A 19943-nucleotide genomic window follows, 5' to 3' on the forward strand; every position below is an offset into this window, starting at 1 on the left:
AGGTTATATGTATATCTACAGTGAACACAGACATGGTTTACTACATGAAGAGAACTAGGAGTTACTACCCCTCCAACTCTTCCTCCCCCAGAATAAATACTATGTAAAGACTTGTGCTCTTCCAATACAGATCTGGTGATACAGTATCAACATAACACAAAGATCTCCTGGAAGGTCTAAGGACGTCTGAGCAATCATACAGTTGAAGTTGGCATTTTAGTTTGAAGTAGTGCTACTTTTATTCCCTCTTAGATTAATTTAGTATAAAGCTAATGAAAAAAGCCATTGCTGCTAGTACACCATAGTACTTGCTGTGTACATACAAACTTGATGTACACGACAATACTTTTTTTGGCCATTGTTACATGCTGAGAACAAACCTGCATTTTCATGTCCTCTTACAATGCTAGAACATTGATTAATGAATAACCTAACGAAGCCTTCAGACTTACCTAAAAGAGAAGAATATAAAAGATATTTTCTAACAGAAACTCAGTTTCTTCCCTAGTGTTTCTGAGAATCAATATGGATAACTGTGAAATTAGACAGGTGAATGCTGTCTTAAAGTGGTAGTTATAGCCACTATTTTATCAGTAATGTTGTTATACAGAGAGACAATCTCCCCTGAATTCTCTCAGACATAGTCTCATTTACTTAGCTGTCGAAATGGTAACACACAAAGATCCTCCATTTGATTCTCGCCTGGATTAGTGCAGAAGTCAAGAGCAACCTTCCCAGGCAGCACCCCTTTCATATCACACTAAGAAAATAAATTCAAAAATTAATTCAAAACAGCCAATTGATTATTACTCTATTCCTTTTGATGTTTCCTGGAAAGATTTCCATACAGAAATACTGCTTAAAAAAAAAGAGTCTTATTTTAGCATCAAAGTTGCACTAAGCTACAAACCATTTCATAATCAGTCAAGAATGATCTAAACTGATAAAAATTCTTGAGATTCAGTAAAAGCTTCTTCTCCCTCCCAAAAAGCTGTTGCAAAGTTACAACTACATCAGATGAAGGGAAAAATCCCTTAATGATTCCAATAGTTTTGGATGATTCTATCCTAACTAGATTACTTAAGGTGAATAATTAATCCTGGAGGATCACTGAAGCAATCCTCCCTTTGAAAAATTTAGATGCAGAAATAATGAAAACGGATATTGAGTTATGGTAGCCTGTACTGCTATAAACCATCAAAAGTCCTACAGATCAAGGCAGTGGACCTGGAAATATTCTCTACACATGTTTCTCTTTGAGTCCCTTGACCCAAAAAGTTATCATACATGCCCAGTAGAGGAGCCACCACTGAACACAATTTGTGACTCTTGGATGAATGAATTACTGAACAGAGAAGCAGCAAGGGATGTTTCTCTGGACCTGACAGGCCTCTGGCTCTTGGAATGTCTTCGGAGCAGCAGAAAAACATTCCCCTGTGCAATACCAGGGCTACCAGAATGGCAATGACTGAGATCTGACTGAAGTGACTGACCTAACTGCATCAGAGCTTGTCAGAAACCTAACAAAGATGAGAACCCCTCTGTGCCTGAAGAGGTGTTTCAAAGACTAATGGAGACACATTAAAGAAAAAACAGTCTATCTATCTAGTATATAGTCCCGCCCAAAAGGGAAGCAGCACTGGAGTTCCTCTTGTCAATATGCAGTATCACAGAAATAAGAGGTCTGGAACAGCAGCTTCTTCCTGACATGGAACTAACTTCTATAAAGATGAAGTGAAGGAAACTTTGAGCAACTGAACAATTATTTTACTAGAGCGTCACAAAGAAGAAAAACTATGTATTCTACTGATGTCAAGAAAAAACATATACAACAAAACATAAGCCATACAGCAGCTCTTCCCTGCTGTCACTGTTGGTCAGAAAGAGCTAAAGCAAGTTATAACTAGTTTTGCAGTTTTTGAGGGATAGAGCATACTCACAGCATTCAGCCTTCACTGGTAAATTTTGCCCTTGGGCCTCCCAGTTTCCTGAGCTTATTGGCAGAGTTTGGAAGGCTGAAGCCAAAGGAAGAATAAGCTAAGAAAATGGCATGTACATAATGTGCCTAGGGAAAAACTGAAAGCATTTGACCAATGTTGAGGGAGATAGCCAACACTGTTGTGAATTTGGCCAGCTGTCTGAAGGATCACAGCAACTGAGCAAGGTTTCTGATGACCAGAATCCACCTCCAAGAAGTAGGACCCAGGGAACCATGGGCTGGTAAATCTAATCTCGGTTCCTGCAAAGATTATGAAGCAAATCCTCTGAAAGACATATCCATGCATATGAGGAAAAGGTGACTCGAAACAACCAGCATGGATTTATCAAGGCCAAACTGTGCCTAACAGTCTCACAAGAAATTTGGCTCTAGGGATTGTGGGGATGGCTGTCCACGTAATTTACATGGACTTTTGCATGGCTTTCAGCCATCTCCCATAACATCTTTACAGGAAAATTTGCAAAATATGGATTGGACAGGCAAGTATCAGTTGAACTGAACATGAGCCAGAAGTGTGCAGCAAAGCAGGTCAAGTGCCTACTAGGCTGTATTGGCAAGAATGCAGACAACAGGTTGAAGAAAATTATTATTACCCTATGTTCAGTACTTGTGAGACTGTATTTGGTATGCTATGTCCAGTTCTGCATTCCTCATACAGATGTACATTAACATACTGGAGCAAGACCAGAAGAGCTCTACCAAGATGGTCATGGACTGCAGGACATAATGTACAAGAGGTTGAGAGAAACAGTTTTTTTTCGTCCTTTGGAAGAGAAAGCTGGGTGGGGAAAATCTCATCATCTTCACCTATCAAACTGGAACGCACAGAAAGAACCAGACCCTTGAAAGTGCACAGTGACAGGACAAGAGGCAACAGAAAAGCAGGTGCAACAACTCTGATTAGATTTTATAAAAACTTTCACAAAGACAGTAGACAAACACTACAACAGATTGTCCAGAAAGGTTGTGGAATCTCCACCCTTGGAAATAGTCAAAAAATTGACAAAGCCCTAAGCAACCCAACATAAGCTGGTTTTGCACTGCATAGGATGGTTGGACCAGCTAGTCTCCTGAGGACCATTCTAACCTTATTATCCCATGATCCTACAGGTGATCCTGACAGACTTGATTAGACAAAGAATCAAATTCCTGAGGTGAAGAAATAGACAATTACTGAAATAAGAACTTCACATTTACCTCTTTGGATAAGTCATTTCTTTCTTTAGCTTGTGCTTTGTGTGACACCTCTAATATTTCATATTTTCTTCTGAGTTCTGACAATTCATGCTCAAATAGATCACGTTCACTGTTAAAATAAAGTGAAACTATTAGTTGCATAAAGTGTAATGAACAAGATTCCTGTGCATTTATAATTTCTCAGCCTTTTTTCAGTTCATGAAAATTTCTTGATTTCTTCCAACCAGTCACTTACAGGGCAATTAGTGACAATCTTACCTTTTTTAGTTATTAACACCTGCAACAGTATCTTATTACATGAAAGAATGTTCTTAATTTCTAAGTATTTAAAAAAATAATCCTAAATTATAATACAATAAACCTGAATTCCCATCCTAGATTATTTTATACTCCTCTGATTGTTCTTTGGTATAACTTTGGGCTATAAATGTCTCCTCTTCGCAATGAGTCATAAGTACCTTGTCCATCCCTTTATCTTTATCAAGCTTTTAATGCTATTTCCCATGACAGTCTCTTGAGACTTGCAGATATTAAAGTCTGATGAAAAAGTAAAGCAACTTCATTCCCATCTTCCTAATCAAACAGAAAGCAACTCATAGTTGTTCTTAGTTGCTACTCTCCCTTGTATACAGTCCCTTGATACCAGAGAGGGTTGTACTACTCTTCTCACATTTAAAATATACATGACACAGCTGCAAAAATTACATTGGTGTTCTGAATAAGAGTGCTTTCCATATGCACAAAAAAGTAGCTCTATGTCTTTATGTGTCAGAATAGTAAAATGAATGAGACAGTATAGGCTTGCAGTTTGGAAAAAAAAGCTAAACAGTTTTATATTAAGTATAGCATAGCTTTTACACCGAGATAACTCTTAGTACACCAGAACTAGAAGATCTGACATTTTTAAAGGCAGAAATGAGCCTGGAAGTCATTAACTTCTGCAATGCTCCCAAATACCTTCATGTGGTCAAGCCCACAGTGCTCTCCCCTCCCCTTTGCCTGTGCCTACCCAGATGAATACAACCTACTCACTCATAGTTTTGGCACGTTCATTCATGTCTTTTTCAACTGAAGACTATTTTTAATGTACACTGTTAAACACTGGGGCCATTCACATGAACATTATTACAATCCATTTATTAAGATGCAGTTGCACATGGGAAGCAAACCATAGCATCAATCCATCCTATTTGCAGCAAGCTTCCAGGTAGATTCCAAGGTTTTATAGCTGTGAACAGTTATCCAAAAGACAGACTCTCTTTCAAATGACTTGGTGGCAAAATCATTTGTGTCAGTAACTGTGCCCGAGTTCATTCAGTATGAACAACTAAGGAGCTGACAGGGTGTTTTCTATTCATAATCCCCATTTTTTAGTCTATTCCCCATAAAATATGCTGAAGGCCAGGTTTCTTAAACTTGCAAGCACACTGAAAAAGCCATTTGGGAGCTGGACTGTGAAGTATATGTCTTTGAGTTTATTTATAAGAAGTCCATTTACATTGTTTCACAATTGTTTACAAGATGGGCATTCGAAGCATAGACTAAAACTGAAAAAGCTGTATTTTAAAAATGAAGAGATACTGGATCTTCCTGAAGTTAAACCAATTCCTAAAGTAATCTTAAGATTCTCTGACAAAGAGTTCTCATAACAGCCCTTTCAAATTTATGGTTACAAGGATTATCTTAAATTGTATATATAATTCTTAAGGTCCTACCTTCTTAATTCACTGTGTAGGCACCACACAATAGAGCACAGGACCTTTTGTTAAGTCATTGCTTTTAAACTAGGGGGTGCTTTTAAACTGGTGGAGGGGGGAAGAGTACTTGTTCTAAGGTGCTTGGCATCAACAGCTCCTACTTCTTTAGTTGCAATGAGACTGGTAGGCTCTTCTGAAAACACAGTAAATCTATAAACTTCTAGGAAAATAACCTGATGCATCGCATTTCAAAATGTTCTTCATCTTATGACTGCAATATACTACAGGAGATAATTGAGCCATTAGTGGATTAAGGTAAGGAAAAATATCTGTGGTGCGCAGAAGCTAAAAATCAAATTAAGAAGTCAATCAAGGTTGAAGTTTATCTATTAACATTTGTATGTTGGTAGAACACTTGAATTACAGAGATACATACCATTTTACTTTATCATAGTTCTCTTGTCTGTAATCACCTCGTTGAATCATCTGCTTGGTATCAGCCAGCTCCAGTGTTAAACGCTGGCATCTAACTTCAAGCTCTGACCGATTCCTCCTCTCATCTTCATAGCTCTAGAAGGCAAGACATTTTCGCATGATCACATCTATAGTGATATTTACTTAAAGCAATCACCAACTAAGTTTTGTGAAGACCTCTTATGAATATTGAAGTGGTAGTATTTTCATTTGTCTCAGTATTTGGAAATCTAGCACACATCACCAAATAACCAGCTATACTGATACTCAACTTATTTTTATCTTATTCTAAATAGTTGATTAATGTAGCTATTTTTTTATAACACATTTGCCCATTAGCACAACTTCCAAGACCCTCATATAGATAGCCAGTGGTCTACAATCCTATAGTAGGAGCACAAAAGTCAACACCACCTTTACAACATTTTCTAACAAGATTCTTTATGAAGATACTTGCTGGTCCATTTGAAATGAAGAAATAGTATTGGTTGTTCAGAGAGTGTGGCAACTTCTGTCATTATATGAAAAATTGCAGCCAGTTACTCTCAAATCATATCTAGTAACTTACGTTTGCTGAAGCATATCATCCAAAGCTTTGGTGGAGTAAGTTTAAAAAAAAAAAAAAAAAAAAAAAAGGAAAGAAAAAAAAAGGTGCTTATTTAATGGTCTAGCAGCATTAATTTTCATTTTCCCTCCTCATATACTTTGAGAGATTCCTAAGAAAACAGCAGACTTTTGTACCTTAATCCCCAATCTAGAAACCATTTCTCAGATTTTTCTACAAAGTAGGTATTTATTTTTACAAACCTACCTTACTTGCTTGTCCTAAATGCTACTAAGTACTACTAAGTAATTTCCTGCCAAAAAAACTCCCTAAAAATAATGCCTCACCCACCTATACTACGGAAAAATGATGGAGAGCAAAAACAGTTGCTTGTTAAAAATTTGAGAATACCTCCTAGACATCTAAATTTTTTCTGTATTCTGGTTCTCAGAATACTGCAGAGTTCTGGGTTTTTTTCTGCTATGGCTGATACATGGCAAGTTCAATAATAGATGCTTGAAAAACAGTAATTCCATCTGGTTATACTGAATGGACATTACAGTATTATTCATTGAAGGTGAACACTGCCTTAAGATGTGACTACTCAACTAACCATTTAGCCACTGCAAATTAAATTTATTTTGCAGTGAGGGACATCGTGTGAGTGCATAATTTTTCAAAATAACTGAAATCCATGCTTTATACAGTTTAAGAGAGGATAATAACTGTGTCTAGCTTGTTTTTAATAGACAAGAAAAGTTTAGGACAACAGCATATATGGAGTGGATGACGTCTAAATACAGCTTTCTAGAAGGAATGAACACAAGGATAACAATCTAGGACAGAGACAGAAAGACACAAAGAACACTGATCAAACTCATAGGCACCATAAACTGAAAGACTGACAGAAACAGTCTTGAAAAAACACACCTAAATTCTTGTAACACACCACAGAAAAGCTCCCCAAGCTCCTAAACACACTGCAACTATTCTGTTGATAAATAAGAAATTTTTGGTTTCTATTTCACACATTTAGTAATTTTTTCTTCCACTAAAATCACATTAGATCACAATCACAAAATCAACACTGACAAAGTTTTCATGAGGATTTTGGATGGTATATAATTAAGAGCACATCTTCTAAAGACATGATTGTTATTCATCCTAACATACTGGTATGCATGGGTTATTTTTATGCTTACCCTGATTAATTGATATACATTAGGCAAATTAACACTATAGAACACTTTCTTCTTTAATTATCATGCCATCATTTATAAAGATGGCATTACCATAATGGTAAAGCCTCTGTCAGGTGTTTTTAAAAGGTGTTATCTACAAGTTAGCTAGAGTTTCAAATATGTAATATACAGGTGCAGATACCCTGTTATACAGTGCAAACATGACTTATGTTGCAATAGGAAATGGTGGTAAGGGCACTTAAATTTTAAGTGCAAATTGAAAGATGGAGTTTGGGTACAACTCCTCTGTTGGATATCCTGTGCCATTCTGCTGCTAACACCACACTGGAATTCATACGCTCTTCACAAAGTGGGCTATTGAGCTCCTACAGTATTACACATTTAGCAGATAGAAGGCAACTACCAAAACTATAAAATTAAATTGGTTAACCTCTGGACAAAATTGTCATAAAGAGCTCTAAAGCACCAATTAACAGAACAGTTAAAATATCTACAAAATCAGTTCTTTCTGATCCCTGATACCTAAACCAGGTATTGAATTTCATTTAACAGATCAGCTGTTAATGTCACATTAATGGCATGCAACAATATGAAAACTCCAGGAAAGGGGAGGGAAGATAAATTCTACTTTTGAAAAGTGATACTAACACATACCTAAAGCATCAAACTGTTAAACAGATAGTTAAAGAAATGAGGTTTATTTTGTTTGGTTTGGTTTTTAAAGATTTACTATAATTCTTGAAGAATACTAATTCTACCGCATAGGTCACTGTTTTCCAACTACCTAATCTTTTAGGTGCCAAAGTCGTATTTTAATCACAGGAAGAAATGTGACAAGGCAAGCTAATAAACAATCTATAGGCTAACATGCAAAAAGCCCTATATGGTACACCTATCTCCAGTTAGCAGATACACAAGCTTCTAGACTTATATAAGCAATACATCTTAAAGACATACAATCAAGCTGCCTGTGCTCAGGAAGAATAAGCCATGCTTTACATGGGATGAAGTTAATTTAGTTTGTAACAATGTCCATATAGCCTGAATTGATTTTAAGATCTCTATAATGGAACAACTTTATCTTTCAATTTATTTCCAAGAGATATCTTGGAAGTCCTGATAAACAGCTTTGTCCTGCTGAAGCAAAAAGGGTGTCTTTAAAAGGATCAAGATTCAGAGCACCTTCAAGGATGTGAATGAGGTCCTGGAAATAACACCAATAAATAAAAATAACTTAAGTAAGCCCACAGACCTTAAAAAAATTACAGGACAAACAGTGCATCCTCACACGGAATGTGATTGCAATGATCTTGCCAACACTGCAGGGCTTTTCTTCAGCTTCTTACTAATTTTTGCTACTGCAGAGTAGCAACTCAGACAGATGAGGTGGTTAAACAAACCTGTCCTGTGCAAGATGGGTAGGTAAACATTGCCTAAAGAAATTGTTAACAGAGCTGTCCAAGAGACCCAGTATTAACCTGCACAGGTGGTTTCTACAGAGATGTAAACCAGTCCTTACAAGAAGTGCTTCCATTTGGTTTTACAAACACTGTCAACAGATGTTTCAAGCAAGAAGATTCTGAACTTGCCTGATCTGCACCACTTAAAACCCAAACTGGTAGAGAAACTAAAAATCTAATGACAGACCTCAGTTTTATGATATTAAGCTTCACTGTCATCCTCCATCTGGAATTAATAGCAGCTTATACGTGTTCATTTCAGTGACTGCTATCTAAATTTCAAGTACAAAAATTGGGTGACATACTTTTTGAATGAAGTTAGTGACATATAATACATGGTAGGGATTAGATGATCTTTCAAAAAGCCTTTGGGGATAAGAAGATAAACAACAGAAATGCAGGGAAAAGATTAATCAGTCAATCGACCAGAAGTAGCATGACTTCTTCACACTGTATACAGACAAGCCTGTGGAAGATAGTGATCCTGCTTTTAAAAAACTTATTTAAAAAGAACTTCATCTGTGAAACGTCATTTACACAAGCCAGCACTTTCTTTTCATATCCTAAGGTATCTAAAGCCCCTGAGCAAATGTAAAGCTACCATACTTTTGTGATGTGAAAACCAATTCCCCCAAGTTATTTGGATGAAGTGCTGCTACTTAGTAAGGTGACATTTTTCTTAATCTGTTTACATGGTATGCATTCAAAAATTATTAGTCAATACATTATTTGAATACAACTGCCCAAATATTAGGAAGAAGTTATGCATAACTGGATGAGTAAGACATCTCTTCTAATATTTTTATATGAAATTGGTAATCTCTCACGGCCATTATCTGCCACTAAAAATTACAAACAAAAATGTTGAGCTACTTCCAAAATAGGAAAGCTCTGCAAGTAAGGTAAGAAAGAAAAGCTTTGGCATAAGTGCCTCTATTGCAAAAGAAAGTAGGGTGAATAAAAAGCTCTTTCTCTCTGGATCTGAGCTGACTAGATCCTTCACAGTGAAATGTTCTCAGATGAAAAGGATACTTGAGATCATTGCATTAGAGACTAGCCATTTGGTACTTCTGAACAACAACTAGCAGTCTATACAAACCATAGCTATATATCAAAAGAGGTAGAGAGACACTGGATGGAAAAGGGAACTCTCATAGATACATGTTTTCTTGAGTCTGGCAAATGTTAAACTGCTGCCCCAAGCTAACAGCTATTGGTAGAACAGTTTTCTTTGCAGCTTTTTTTCATGAACAAGATAAATATTAATAATAAGGAAGGAAAGAAGGCATCTAAGACTGAGGCCTTATCTGTCCTTTCTAGAGACATGAAGTCCAAGTAATCAAAGCACTTCTTGAAAGAACTGGGGGCAGGGGGCAGGGGAAGGGTTCCAGAGTGCAGTCTTTAATTACAGATGTGCAAACTTCAAAAGAAATCTTAAGGAACACAGTCCTTCTGGAGTAGCAACAGTAGCCTCAATTTTACAACATTCAGATACATCTAATGCCAAGTGATCCTTTCAGTGCAATAGCTTAGTTCATTCTTTGAAGACTATAGAAATGTTTTTCCTCCAGCTGGGAAATATTATCATAGAGAAAATTGTTAGGTATGTCTAGCAAAGCCTGACAGCTACTAATCCCAATTCGGAGATGAGGTATTAGAAGAGATCTTTGTCCTACATAGATCCAGCTTTGTCTTTAGGCTAACCATAACTTTTAGATAACTGTCATACTATAAATTTGATTGCAAGTCCTGAAGGCTACCTCACAGAAAAAAAAATAAAAAATAAAGGAAGCCCTGATAAAACTGTATCAAGACCAAATGCCAGAAAAACATTGCCACGAAACTCACAGCCAGAAGAAGAAAGCAATATTTAATCGTCTAGAGCTACAAAGAGGGGCAGATTTTTCTTCTGACTCTCTCCCGGCCTTGAGAGAAACACACGAGTAGTATATTACATCCGTTTGAGGGAAGATTCTAACCACTTTGGAAGCAAGCAACTCTGAAAATAGTATACTGATGTTCAGCATGGGAACACACACATCAGAAGGTGGGTTTGTTTCTGGGAAGCTCCTGGTAATACAACACTATAGCTGGACTTTTTTCTGTATCTCTACCTCCAAAGGTGATGGTGCCAACATTATTTGTACTTTGTTACTGAGCACTGTAAAAGGAGGTGTACTGTGCATTTGGTAGCAGATGTGCCAGCAGTGCAGTACAAGAATATTCCTTTTAAGAGTTCCACTGCCTGCACCCCACCCCCTCCACCACCACCCCCAGGGTCGCTGCTGCACCTAGAATCAGAGGAACCATGCTGGTCTAAATCACAGATGCAACAATTGTGTGCAGAGAGCCTTTAACTTAGCGGTAGTACTGCAGAACCACTTTACTGACTACTTTAAAAACAGAAAGCGGTGACAAAGATCTTTTGACAGTAGCTGTGTTTATCAGATGATATTCCAGTGCTAGAAATCAGTCCTCACACACTGTTCTCTGCTACCAGTAGTCAGAAGCAGCTCCCCACTCTTACTGGGTCTGTGTTACAGATTCAGCAGACTGATTAAGTGCTAACTCAGAGCAGCAACAGACCATCAAGAAGACAACTCTGTTAGAAAGTTGTAGTTTTAGTGATCTTACTCCTCAGCTTACTAAGAATTACATGAGTGCTAACAGAGGCTAATAAGATACTTTGGACCTTCTGCCCCTTCTGACCTAACAAAATATATTTTCATATACCTAAAGTACAAATACAGATGACAAACATTTTAAACATGTCTTTTATTCCCTGAAGTCAGAAATAAGTTTTCCTAATACAAATTAACGAATTTCCTAAAGAACATGTAGATTTGTCAAATCTTAGAAAATTAGTTTCTACAAGGCTACACTGACAATTCAATTTTTACAAAATCAAGCTTCCTAGTTGGTACAGCTGGATGCTTATAAACTCAGATGTCTGACAGACCACAGTACCAGGCCACTGCACTCACTTTTGTGCCAGGCTTGAGCTGTTGTGTCAAAAATGAGTTTTGTTTGTCTTCTGTTTTGTGTCTCCTCTATTCCCACCCACCCACCCCCCAAAAAACCCAAACCCAACACTCAAAAAACAACCCAAAAACCCCAAACAAACAAAAAAGTAAAATATGGCAGCATGTAGCTAGAAAAAGATTTAGCAGGTTTGGGGGCTCATCATAATAGCATTCAGAGAATAGAACTCTGCTGCTTTGCTTTCTCACAAAACAGTACATAAACGCACAAGAGCAGGGAAAACCAAATAATCTAAGTGTCTCACATTCACACTCCAAAACAAGAACAGTAAAATCAGAGATCATTTCCTTTGACCAAATTAAGGACTACAGCCATCTGGACACAAAATAACATAGCTGATGTTAGGCAATGGTTGTCTTTATCTGATGAATTAATTTCACATTTAAATTTTCCCAGAGTTGGCTTAACATATTAGACAAGTTTGGATATTCCTTTAAAATTTTAAAATTCTTTGTTGGCTAGACAGACTTTCCTATGAGTCTATACTCAATTCTCTCATATTTCTCATGACTTTATTTCTTGGTGAATATCTGCACATATAAAACTTACTCAAACCTTTTCTGTCAGCCATGAACAGCCAGAAAAGCCAACAAAATCCTCCTTCCCCAAGCCATCAGTAGTTAATAGAAAGATTTTGGCTAAGCATATATTTTAGCTCCTTTCCATGTTCTACAAAGAGGAGAAAAAAAACCATGTTGAAACTCATTAGGAAGGGCTTTAATTATCTGCAATACTAGAAAAAAGGAATGCTTATTTAGGAAGTGGTTTGCTCTTTACGGAGGGAAGGAGAGGGGAAAAAAAAAAAAGTCTTAACTTCAGTGATGACTGTATTTCAAATGTTTGTATTAGTAGTTTCCTAAATAAGTTTCAAACCCAGAACAGATACTTTGTTGATAAACTATGCAGAAAACAGAAATACTGCAACTGTTGGGAGAAAACTTGACATTTAAGGAATACTGGATGGGAAACCAGAAGAAGGATTTTAAGAATGTAAGTCATTTAATAACAGGCAAGAAACTTCAGCAACTATGTTTCATGTAGCTGGAAATAAAGAAATATTGGAATACCACAAAAACAGTAAAAGAAGAGTATAATAAGTAAAGACTCTGAATGAAAATGCTTTATTTCCTACTGATAAATTTACTTGCAATAAGGCTTGACCTTATTGAAGGAGCGCAAACAAGTAAGTTACGCCAACAGTAAACCTTGAAACCACTTCTTTGTAAACTGCAAGAGATGTGAATTGTTGTTAGCTTTGGTCTACAAAGTACATTAGAGATTCTCAAGTACCCTCATGTATTGATGATGCTCCTCTTACTATCTGAACCAACCTGAGGTACCTTGTTACAGTGACACTCAAGTCACTAGGTCAAATCTGAACTTGCCAGAAGCAGAATACAGACACTTTTAAGTCTCTCCATACATAAAATACCTCATACCAGGTCACATTTCATTAAATACCCAAAACACGTCATCACTGTGCATAACACATAGAATGAAGACTCAGGTTTGGGGTTTATTTTTACATATGGAAGAACTGTAGTAAGTGATCTTATCTGAAACCTGAGAATCCTAAGGAATAATTTTTATTAAACCTTTCTTCTTGTATATTTCAACATCTAGATCTCTTTCCTGTATTTTTTTTTAAAACAAGGTATTAATTCTCACTAGTTGTCTCTCACTTTAAGCATGATTACACAGAGTATCAGCATTCAAAGAACCACCTCAGTTCAGCACAAGCAACATTCTAGTGGTTTCCCGTCAGCATCAAGAGAAAAAGCACAGTAAACGTCAAACTTTGAAAAAATAAATGAGTGGGATAGGTGGATACTGCCACCATGCGGTACATAAAGGGCAAAAGTAGAAGTTTCTATATTGAGGAAAGGTCAACATACCAAGAAATCTTTCTCGCACAACTTTAATTATCATCTACTATCCCATGAAATTGCTTCAGCAAAAATTAACACAGATGTCAGTCAAATCTTAGAAGGCTGAAATCCTCCTATAGAATTTTATTAAATCAGAGCACATTAAAAGTACAATGAAGAAAAATGCTCATGTAAATCAGAGTTAACAGGATTGATTTAATTTCAATTATGACCAAAGAGGCTGACACAAAATGATGCTGAAGCACATAAATGCACAGATTTTATTGACTAATTTTTCTAATTCAATCAAAAAGAGAAATGAAACTAATATGAATTTCACAAGATAATCCCGTATAATGAGTATCTCTTTACACCCGACTACTCTGTAAGTAAATTTCAAGGAAAAAAAGGTAGTAACTGAAGAATAATTTCAGTAGCAGTAAAATGACAGTGGCATTTAAGCCCCGCTACCCATGATTTAGATAAATATACTATGGATACCTGAAACAGTCTTATCACAACTCCAGATTTATGTGGAATTAAGCTAAAATATCTATCTTCCCAGCTGTATACATACTGAGGATACTATAAATATTTGTAAATACCTTAAAAACAACACTCTTTATACTGTTTCATCTGTTTTACTCTTTGAAAATAAAAATTAAATGTATTTGGATAATTTGTTTCTCTTACTTCTGACATTTATACCTTACCTGAAATCAAATTATCTTTTCCTTTAGTATAGAAATAAACAGGGAAATTCAAATATAAAAGCTGATAAGCATAACAAAGATGATGCAACTCCAAGGAATTTTTAAATGCATTTTTATATCATTCAAACAAAAGGTGAGGCAAATTACTACAAAGACATCAGCATCTCAAACACTATACACTGAACTGTCATAGCGTCTTCAACTACTGGTGGACTGATGCCCTGTCTCAGCTTCCCTGCCTTGAACCTTGCTCTCAGAAAGCACAACATAGCTGGTAAGAGTGTATCCTGAACAGTCTCATGACTGAACATCTTGCAGGGTAGCTGTAACGTAGAATTAGACGTTATGCAAGGACAAAGGACATACGTAGCATGTTTCCCCTTTCTCTTCCTCCCTTCCTCCCCCACTAACTTTTTTTACAGCAAAAAACCTTTCATATCTTAAATATGTGGACAATGAGATTTTTGCATCATATATTTTTTACACAGTCTCTTAATCAAGATAATTAAGGTGCACAGACCTCTGTCAGACACTTCAGCTGGGATTTGTACCCACTTAGTTCTTCTGTTAGGCTCTTCTTTTTCATCTGTAGATCACTTAGCTCCTTTCTTAAGGCATGGACTACTTCATAGAATCGGATCTAGAAGAACAAGATTTCAAATTTGAGACCAGCAAAATTGCAACCACAAAACTACAATCCCCAAACCAAATCAATTCAATATTTTATGGTATTAATTCACCAAATGATTTCTAGTGCATACCAGTAATCTGGCTGGGGTTGGAGAAATGTTGTAGCAAAGACAGTGTATTTCTTCAGCCTTTGACAGCAGCAGCAAAGAAATCACCAATTTACATTTGGCACTGAATTACAAAAGATGAATAAAGGTCAAGATACACATTTCTGTTCAGCTAAAGCAGCTCCCAGTCAGCTGCCCCACTGAAAAAATACAGCTGCTAATGGACCACATGGTTCCACCTTGTTACTTGTGTTAACTCTAGAACCTATTTGATTAACAGTGTAAAAAAGGGGAAAAAAGGTGTATTTAGCAATAAACCAGCTTAACCTGCTAACTTTCCCCAAGCTGATACACGTTTTTATGGATTCTGTAGAAATGGAAAGAGATTAGTTTTGTTTTCTGCCAGTTCAGTGTGCTGAATCTGCACCAAGAAAAATGCAAGAGCAAGCACAGAAAGTGGGAACAGCCCATAACCAGGAAGACCCATGAAACTGCCTCCCCCTGCCCCTGCTTTCGGAAGTAACATTTTGTAATAAGGATTTGGCTGCATCATGCAATTAAGCCTCTGAAGGACTCTACACCACTACATTAAAACTGGGGGGGGGGGGGGGGGGAGGAGAAGAAAGCCTTGTAAAAGTCTTTTAAAAAACATTCTATAACATATACTCCTCCCTTTTCCCCTACTCCAGTCATAAGCATAGTCTCAGACAAGTAAGTCTCAGGTGCATAAAACTCTTCCAGAACATTTCTACTGAAACAGAAAAAAATACTAGAAAACACAGCAATAAAACCACAAAGTCAGTAGTAAAAAAACCAAGGGGAGACAAAGAAGAAAGAACGTTTTTGATATACACCCACACACACGTACACAGAGGCTGTTGCTCCCAGATTAACTTGATACCTTCAAATGTTTGTTTTGGGGGATGAAAATAAAAGAATAGATAATTAAGTGTTATTTTCATGCAAAAGCTACTCCACACCCCCTATCACTAATGCTTTGATACACGATTAAAGAAGAAATACAAGCAAGAAAGCACAGGTGAAGTAAGCATCCAAGAGCAAGCTGTGCTACACTTCCATGCAGAAGGAAGACAGGTCTCTTTTGGTAACTGTAAATAGCAGAAGACAAAAGAAAAGTTCCACATATAGTTCATGTAATTGACAGTATACAATTCTAAAAAACACAGAAACCATGGAAATTTGTGATGTAAACATAGGTGTAATTTGCTTTATACAATAAAGCAAGTGTGCAACATGACTGGAAGATAAGTAGTAAGACAGAGAAGTGAAATTTTCTAAAGTGATGGCGTTTTTTTTTGTTTTTGTTTTCAAGTTTTTCCAAATACTGTGCTTGTTGAAAGTTACAGTTGTTTGAATTTGTTGTACTCAGCAAGAGAGCTCGACTCTTCACCCTTACCTTTAGATCCAAAACAAACATAAGCTAAAATAAGACATGCTATAAATTTAAAGTTATTTTTTATTGAAAGAAAATGCAAACTTTCACAAAATATAGTTGCTATTTTATTTGTTTTTAATGGTAACAAGGGATTCTCAACTTGCTATGTCTAAGTTTACAGAGAAAACGAATAAGATTAAGGATGGTTTTTAAAACTACAATTCAATTAAACCCAAAACAAGGTATAATTTTTTGTTCATGTTCTGAAAATTCCAAATGACAAATTGAACCATCAGATGCTATAACTAAAACTATAAATTGTCTTTCTATTTGGGAAGTGAACTAACTGCATATTATTGCCTTATTTTACTGCTTCATTACTATTTTTTTCTTGCAGTATTCTATTCCTTTAATATTTAAGTATTTTTTTCACATCTACCTGTGAAATCATATTGCTTCTAATGGGTTTGCATGAAATCAAGCAGTGAAGGTTAGCTTTGTGGTTTCTTTCTAACTTCTGAACTACAACAGGCTTCAACTACTTCCTTCGGAAAAAAGAATTAGAAATGTGCATGTATAGCAGTGAATAAGTACAATTTTATTTTCTTAACTACAGCTTTTGCTGACTACAGTTTTCATCTATCTTTAAGAATCTTTAAGAACTTGTCTGATTACATCTGTACTTCAATCAAATCCTCTTTTTTCCCCAAAAAAGTGTTTACAAAATTTTAATTTTTTTTTCTTAAAAAATAACCTTGATTGTCACTAATTGGCAAACATTTAAAGCACTGTGGTTTGTTGTTTTGTTTTTTTTTAAACCAAACCTAGCTTTTCACTTAAGTTATTGTATTTTTACCATGATTTCCCTTGGAGACCTAACATGTCATTATGCCACATTTACTTCCCAAACCACAACGACCTCAAAACAGATTACCCAGTATCAAACAAAGATGACACGGGATACAGGTATCAAGGAAAAGTGTATCTGCACAGCCTTCCCAAGAAAAGATCAATCCATAGTAATAAAGTGCAAATGAATGCAGCAGATGAGAGGAAGGTTGTAGCAGCAGTTCAACTGTTACTGTTATTTAGCTTGCTTGATGGTCAATAAACATTCATGTAACTCAGCAGTCAAAGCACACATTGCCTCTTGACAAGTCAATAGAGCAGAAACAAAAATTACTGTACCAGGATTTCAGAAACAACTGTATATCTTAAGAACTACGAATTTATACAGATGTGCTGTAAAGGAAAAAGTTACCACTTTTAGACAATTAAAAAACCCCAAACTCCTAGCATGTGTTTGCCACTTTTAATGGAAAACTAGAGTTAAGCTAAAAATGTGTGGGTGCAGAGGATGAGAAAGTTGGCTTCTGTTAAATGAAGTTATGTGAAACTAGTTGCATGAGTTAACTACCTTCTTAAAAAAACCCTATGCTGTTGTTAGCAAAATGATGCAACTAGAAGATATTGCTATTAAAACCAGATCAAACAGAATTTGCAGGTAACATTTTTAAACAACATTTTACAAAGGACTACAGAAGCAGCTCACTCTAGCGAACACATGAAGTGACCCAGCTGCCAAGCATCAGTTCAGCAACCTGAAGTGCTTTAAAATGTTGCATATACTGTTTCTAAAAAAATCTTTCTTATAAACATTAAAAAAATCTAAATTTTTACACATAAGTTCAAAACAAAAAAGTCTGATTTTATGAGAAAGATGCTTAAAACATATTTTTTAATTTGTCATCATCACTAACATTAAACACCACCTAGTCTTTGCTGTAACATATCACTATTGCACCCCTTTGTGGAAGCACAGTGAAAAACATCTCATTTGTTTTAATTCTAGTACTTTAAACTTGCAATATCTCTATATACAAAATCTGCATTAGGCACTTCCGGCTGTTTGTCCAGTATAACAAGTTTCAAATACAGTGTAAGTATTACATATACATTTATTTCTATCCTGAAGAACTGTAAGGCAGTATTTTATAATTGATAAATAGAGGAAAAAAAAAAAGTGGAAATTTCTTCCTCAAGTCCTCTAAGCAGAACTCTTTCTCACCAAGGAAAATTTTATCCTACTATCAGTAGACTATACTATTAGTCTGCACATAGATCTGGAGCCAGAGATTTTATCTGCCTGAGAAATGCACAATTCCTCCTTAGGTAAGCAAAGCAGAAAACAGCATCAGAAAAATAGTTTTTTTCTCTTCAGCATCCTTTTCCTAGCCTTCAGAAACCATTTGGATGCATAGACAAGTTATGCAAAACAGTTAGGTAGCCTCCCAGTATCTGTATCAGCTGCATAACTCAAAGTAATAATAAATGATCACTAAGCTTAACTGACACTCTCAGGTTCACACTGATCCTGTTGCCAAAAGAAGTTGAGAGAAGCAGAAAACAGCATCTTACTGCAGTTTACCTTTAGAATGTCTTCTCCAGGAAAAAAAAAAAATAAAATTAATTTGGCTAAAAAAGGACTTAAAAAGAAAAAAGTGACGTGTAAAGAGCAAAGGGGCATCATTAACCACACAAGTAGTAGAGTTAAGAGTTAATAGACAAAAGCAGCATTTACTGGTTAAACTCAAGAGGGAAAGAAAGGAAGATTAGGGGTAGAAGGTGTTTGTTACTCATATCTCCCACTTCACAACTTTTTTTAGAGCCCCTCTCTCTACCCACAGATACAATCTATACACTCTAATTGTGCTGTGACAGCTTCACTTAAAGCAGCTGGCAAGGTTACTAACCCCAGGTATCTGTCCTGCCCAGCTACAGAGTCTTTTTTGTACTGACTGTCAATCAGCTCCTGAAGTTCTGGAGCTTCTTTCAAAACAATTTCAAGCAAGCCGATGTGGATTGCAGATTGTGTTAAAAATCTGATTTTTGGACCACGGTGGTGAAAGAATCAACAAATCCCTCTCAAATACTTCTGCAGAGGGCAGTGGGTACAGTAGACAGCTAGGGGGTAATAACCTAATAGGCCCCAAGCTAGGTGTTCTTGTTTATCACTCACAGCCTTAAGATCTTCCTAGTACTTTCAAATGTCCAGGTTTTGGAACTTTTAAAAATATGTTCCCCAAGAACATCCTTTAGATAAGAATGACAAGTTTTACTTCTCTGTACATATCTAGAGCACAGCATACCATGACTTTCATCCAGCAAGAGAACTCACTCATGCAGCATTTATACCTCAACAAATGCACTAGGCTTTTTAACATTACATTATTCACAAACTACCTCTATAGATAAGTACAATACTACTACTTTAGTGAATTAAGCTTTACATGTCTAAATCCTCTTCATTCTCAGAAGTGAGCCAGAATGCTCTGGCCATGTCCCACAGCCTGTGAAGGCACTGTCTTTATTGCAAACAGAGTACACCCCTGCCCCTCCAGAGCTTTGTTATTTATGGCTTATGGGTGGATGAAATCAAGAAAATTAGTCTTAAGTTATAAGATGCAGTGTATCCCCTGCATTCAGTCAGATAGGAAAGGGCCAAATGGAAAGCATGAGGGAAAGGTAAGAGATGTTTGCTAGAGCCATCTCAACTTCTAGTTCTGGCAAGCAGATTTTCAAATTCCTGTTTTCAGCCTGCTGTATTTCATATC

General features: G+C 36.3%; 1 protein-coding gene across 1 annotated transcript in view; it reads right to left on the minus strand.

Moving 5' to 3' along the window:
* Positions 1-19943, minus strand: part of PIBF1 (progesterone immunomodulatory binding factor 1) — a 121202-nt gene that overhangs the window by 96056 nt on the left and 5203 nt on the right. Inside the window, exons 5-7 of the mRNA XM_055802761.1 lie at positions 14717-14836; positions 5330-5463; positions 3197-3305 (exon numbers count right to left, since the gene is read on the minus strand). Of these exons, the coding sequence (XP_055658736.1) occupies positions 3197-3305; positions 5330-5463; positions 14717-14836 (363 nt within the window). The remainder of the gene's footprint in view (positions 1-3196; positions 3306-5329; positions 5464-14716; positions 14837-19943) is intronic.

The sequence above is a fragment of the Falco peregrinus genome, chromosome 4 (genome assembly GCF_023634155.1).
Source record: "Falco peregrinus isolate bFalPer1 chromosome 4, bFalPer1.pri, whole genome shotgun sequence".
Taxonomy (NCBI): Eukaryota; Metazoa; Chordata; class Aves; order Falconiformes; family Falconidae; genus Falco; species Falco peregrinus.